This window comes from Theobroma umbraticum, unplaced genomic scaffold, assembly GCF_002168275.2.
Source record: "Theobroma umbraticum cultivar Fairchild unplaced genomic scaffold, ASM216827v3 scaffold_477.0, whole genome shotgun sequence".
Lineage (NCBI taxonomy): Eukaryota > Viridiplantae > Streptophyta > Magnoliopsida > Malvales > Malvaceae > Theobroma > Theobroma umbraticum.
The window spans coordinates 248,899-254,459 of NW_018397294.1; the positions used below are offsets into that span (position 1 = coordinate 248,899).

The 5,561-nt window shown below is 34.7% G+C and overlaps 1 protein-coding gene across 1 annotated transcript in view; it reads left to right on the top strand.

Moving 5' to 3' along the window:
- Positions 1-5,561, top strand: part of LOC110428777 (Sodium Bile acid symporter family) — a 13,744-nt gene that overhangs the window by 368 nt on the left and 7,815 nt on the right. The window contains exons 2-4 of the mRNA XM_021444686.2: positions 84-167; positions 2,536-2,643; positions 2,730-2,797. Coding sequence (XP_021300361.1) covers positions 84-167; positions 2,536-2,643; positions 2,730-2,797 — 260 coding nt within the window. The remainder of the gene's footprint in view (positions 1-83; positions 168-2,535; positions 2,644-2,729; positions 2,798-5,561) is intronic.

Genomic DNA, 5,561 nt, shown 5'->3' on the forward strand with positions numbered 1-5,561 from the left:
CTCCAGAACTAAGCTTTCTACTTTCACTTTTACTCTTCTTGTTGCAATGTCCTTTTGCAGCTAATGAGGTTTGAATTGTATTTAGACACATGGTTCGGGTTTGGCAAATGGATTAAGTTGGACAAAACCTTTACTGAATTTTGCCGCCGATAATTTTCTTCCATTAGGTAATTAATCTTTCTTTCCTTTTTTGTTCAATGGAATGGAACTGCTTTAGCTTTTAGTTTTAAATATTTTATTTTTTATCTTGAAATTTTCGTATAGTATTAGGTAAATGTCATTGCTGTTCATGAAGAATGTACTAGAGTGTTTTTGATTTTGTAACAATTAGGGATTCTAAATTTCACAGTGGAGTTTTTTTTTTTTTTTTTTTCAGTGGAGTTTAGTTCTTGATAAATGCCAAAACATTTTGCTTAGGATTTATTTTCTAGAAAATAAGACAGTTTCCATTGTTTGGGTGGCTTTAAAGAAAATTATATTCCAGTGTTCGTTTCAGATCATAGCACCCATATTTTGTCGCAATCCTCTCTCCTCCATTTCCTTTCACCGCTCTGTTTAGCTTCCTTCTAAGAAAACCACCCCCTAAACTCTTTGTTTTTCTTGCCAAGTTCATCAAGCTTCAAAACCTCAGCAAATTTGTCATCTCAAAATCTGTTGATTTAAAGATTATTAAGGGCTTATGGCAGAGAGAGAGAGAGAGAGAGAGAGAATGTTACGATCTCTAGAACTTAGGTGACCTTGCATATTGGTATGACTTTTAGGCATATGAAAGGTTGTAAAATTTCTGGGTCTTTACCTAAAGTTGATTAGATTCTTTCCTCTCATGGTGATGAGTCAAGGTTCTCTGTTTAATGGTGATCAGGGATGAGGAAGAGTTTAAGGAAGAGAGAGAGTGATGTGGTGGAGAGGGAGATTGCAGGAGCAGAGGGACAATGAAGGGAGAGATTTAAGGTGTGGGTGGTTGATGGAGATAAACCATCATTCTTGGTTCAACAAAGTGTCTTTGTGCTTGGGTTGTGGGAGAAAGACAAAACGCTGCTATTGTGGGACAAAGAGAGAGTAAGGAGAGTCTGGAAATTGTCTTCCATTATTTAAAAATATAAGAGAAATTGCAAAATTTAGGCCACATTTTTTGTTGACTAACAAATGTTTTTAGTTGACCAACTGGTTTATGCTTGCCAAACATAGGAAAATGCAGAAATGAGAAGTCATTTTCTGCAAAGCAAACGGAGCCTTAAAGTGGAAAATGAAGTATTCTACTTATCTTTTCCCAAACTAAAAGGCAAAACATGTTCTTCCTTAGTAGGATCATTTAACTAGAATGGAAATTAAGACTTCACTTTTTTCATATGGTAAAGCTTAAGCCAACAAAATTATATGCTTCAACGTGTTATAATTGACCCTTTTAGATAAAATGAAAGACTTGTTTGTTGATTTTGGATTGAGAGCAATTCCTTCCTATTCAAATCTATTCCCGTGGCTGTGGTATCTAAAACATAATATATGTTCTCAATATTTCTTTTAGATTCCTCACAGTTACACTTGTTAGCATTGTAACTTATATAAGATCAACGTAATTAGTTAATAATTTGTCTTTTGTTGTCTTTTTGTTTGGAGAAGGAGAGATTCAAACTCAGCTCTTTGAACAAGGGGAAACATGCACCTACAATAGAGCCAAATGATGGGGTGCAATATTAATTTGTTTTTATTTGAGAAAAAACAAAAAAATTGGGATGATTTCATCATTTATAATTGATTCAACAACTAAGAAAGGGAAATAGTTTGTTTACTTCAGAGGTGCTCAAAGGAGGGCTAAACAAATTGAACCGATGTTTGTGATTTAGTAATGCCTTCAATGTTTGATATATAGCAGGCTGATAAACACATGCACTAGTCGTTCCAATTTGTTTTCTTGCTGGGTAGAGTTCTCAGCATTTTAAGGCTAGTGCAAAAGCATATAATATTGAGATTTATGAAGAATAAAAAATCTCACACAGAAAGACAAATATTTTATGTTGGTTTTTTGAAATATTCTTCTGTTTCCCTTACCATGCTTTCTGGTGTTTTCCCATCTCTTTGCATCTATAGAAATTCTTGTGTACACATGCATACTATTCTCCCATAATTCCTAAATTTAGTATACCCAGATAATCAGCCTCTAAACCGATTTCTTATTGTCTGGCCAAAAAAGAAAACCAATTTCTTATTGGATAAAGAAAGGTTGTTCCTTCTTGTACAAGAAAGCCAACTGTAATTATCATTACATAAAAGACAATGCTACACCAAGATCCAAAAGCAAACCAGGGGAATAAAGTTGAGTCCATTGCTAACCACATAAATGGTCATGTGATTAAAAGGTAGTTCTTGGCAAAAAAGGAAAAGTTGAATATGTTAAGTTTTTCCTTTTTATCTTGAAACCTTTGCCTTGACTGGATTTTTTAAAATTTTTCCTTTCTTATGTGTTCTTTGTGTGAGAAAATTCTCATCATCCTCAAAATAACAAGAATTTGGTTGTTTTTGTGATGTTACATGCAGCACTTATTGGTGGAGTAGCATTTGGACTTGCTAATCCTAGCCTTGGCTGTCTTGCTGATAAATATTATCTATCAAAATTTAGCACATTTGGGATATTTATTGTATCAGGTAAAAATTTAATATTGTTCCTTTCCTTTTCATGGTAATGATGTTGTTTTATTATGCACATCTCTCATAATCCACCAGTTATGCAGGTTTGACTCTGCGCAGTGATGCAATTGGTGCTGCTGCCAAAGCATGGCCTGTAGGAGTTTTTGGGCTAGTATGACCTCAAATTTCTTATGTGCCATTATTTATTTTATAGGTTCATTTCTCATTCTTTTTCTTTTCCCCTTTTGTCTTATATATATATATATATTTATGATTTTCTCTCCCATGGATTATGTGAAAATGATGGAAAATTAAGTGTGTGAATGTGAAGGAAAAATAAGAGAAAGTGGGTGAGAGAGACAATTCTCATTCTACCTCTGATTGTACCATATAAATGCCAGTTGGTCTTGAGACATTGATGGGTTGTACGATTTTTTTTTTCCTTTTTTCATGGTGGGGGTGGGGAGGCTGTTGTCCCATAGAAAGGAATGATTGACGACAAACTAAGAAGTTATATTTAATAGAAAGATCTCTAATTCTAGCTCTTGAATTATTGACTTATACAAACATAAGTTGTCTCTGAAATTTCTAACAAGTTTCGAAAAGCATTTGCACCCTTTCTGTGTTGTTACCTATTTTGATCAAATTGTGAGAAAGGTGCACTGCAGCTATTAATAATCACTAGAGGAATGCTTGGAAGGTTAAAATGCCTCCCAAAGTTGCTTAACATTATTGTAGAATGACTTTATAAGAAGAAATTGGATTGGTGTGGATTTCTGTTTCATGTTAAGAAGAATTTCAAGCTTATGGATCCTTGATCATTACATCTTAGTGTGGGAGCTGTGGGTTTAGCTATCCCATTATTTGGGGCTCATTATTGACTCCAAAAACGATGGGTAAATATTTTTGAAGGTAAGCTTGTAAGTGAAGAATTCTGGATGATTGGAGCTGACTTTTGATATGCCGTTACTATTTGGTGATGAGGAAATAATTGGAACTTTGTACAGAGTGGAGTCAACTTTGAATTCTTAAGCTGGCTTTTTTATCACTCTTAAAAGGGGTTCTTTTTTTTATTGACAGTCAGGCTGCAACATTATCTAACTTTTACCTTTTTCTTGAAGCCTTCATAAAGTTTCCATTGTAAAAGTTTAAGACATTATGGTCTTCTCATATTGTGCCTTGTATATGGTCTGTGTAGATGTTTGTTTTTCATCACTTACGAATTACCAATTTATCCTTCTATATATGTTTTCTAGGAAACGACACTATCATTTTGGGCATAGGATCACATTAATAGATTTAAATTTAGGATAAGTAGTAGGTTGCTTGGGTTAATTACATGCTTTAGAATATTGTAGAGAGCTTGGCTTGGTTGCTCAAGATGGAGTTAGATAAGGCTTCACTAACTTAACTTTTCCACAAATGGAATCTATCACTAATTTGCAATCCTAGCTAGTCACTTTAGGATTCATAAAGGATTTCTGTTAATGACAAACAAGCTGATATCTTCCCCATGAGTGGCATTAACTACCCTCATTATCATCTTCTGATTGAGAGTCCTTTTTTGGGAAGTTAAGCAAGCTCCAATATGGAGCTCTAAATTTCTCTCCTCAGCTTCTTGTTTCCAAGTTTCCATTCTCATCCCCAAGTCATTACTTTCTATTAACCATTTCTCTACTCCTACTTCTCTGTTCTGGTTCAAATTTGGCTTCCTTCCTCTTCCATCTGCTACAACACTCTATGCTCCAAAGTTTGCTCCTATCTTCCTCTCTACTACTCTTACTTCATCCTCATTTGAAACATCACCTCACCCACAGTTGAAGGTTCCTTTCAATGTTTTCATAACAAGATTGGTAAAAAAGGAGATGACGGAAAAGTCAAGGTTCAACTAGTCCAACTAGTTTAACTAGATGGTTCAAACAACTTTGACGATTTGTCTATTCAATGACAATTTAAATATTATTTAATATTGTTTTAGTATTTAAAGCGCTAAGCTTTCCAATTGTCTGTCTTTTTTTTACCTGCTTCTAGAGTTTACTCTCAATCTCCTTCTAATCTTTTATCCTGCAAATCTCGATTATCATCTTCCCGATTCATACTGGTATCGAAGTTAGCACCAGCCACCTTAGAACTCAATCAATGGAAGGCTGCATTTTCTATTTTCTTTTCTTTTGCTTCTCTCTCTCTCTTTCTCTCTCTAATGAAATAGATTGTAAATTTGATGTGACAACACACAAATATGAGATTCAAGTTATTAAGTAAACTCAAGGCCTTTGTTTTTGTTGGCATTGATCTGATGTATTTGAGGTTTCATAGATTTTTTATTTTCTATTTTTAAGCCAGAGATTCCAAAGATTTGATATCATCCTGGTTCAGATTTCAAAATGATCTATTAGCTTTCTTGGTGGTGTCCACATTCCGCTACTATATCAGCAATTTTGATAACATTGCAACACAAAAGGCTATTGACCTGCTGAAATCTGGTCTAATACTTTATTGGTTCTTGCACTCGTCAGGATGTTGATTGGTTTTGGCCATCGTTTCTATGTAGCTATCTAAGTTGGTGAGGTCGATAGTTTCCAGTTTAACTGGTTGAACTAGCCAACCCCATCAGGTCTTGTTTTTAAAATGCTGGTTCCTATATATTTTGGTTAATTCACTATGGACCAAACCTGGAATCTCAGTTAAGTGTCTTTTGAATGTGAGTTGATGTACCGTTTCAGATGGGTGAACTAGAATGAAGTTGGAATAATAGAGAGGAAGACTGGAGCATACTGCTGAGTGTGAAGTGTCATGGAAGGTTGAAGAAGTTGGAAGCTATGGTTTGTAAGGGGAGAACATGAAGCAAGTTGTTTTGTCTTTAGCAAGGCGAGGCATAAGCCTGAAATCATCAAGGCAAGCCTTTGTTTTTTTTTTTTTTTGTGATAGTATGTGTT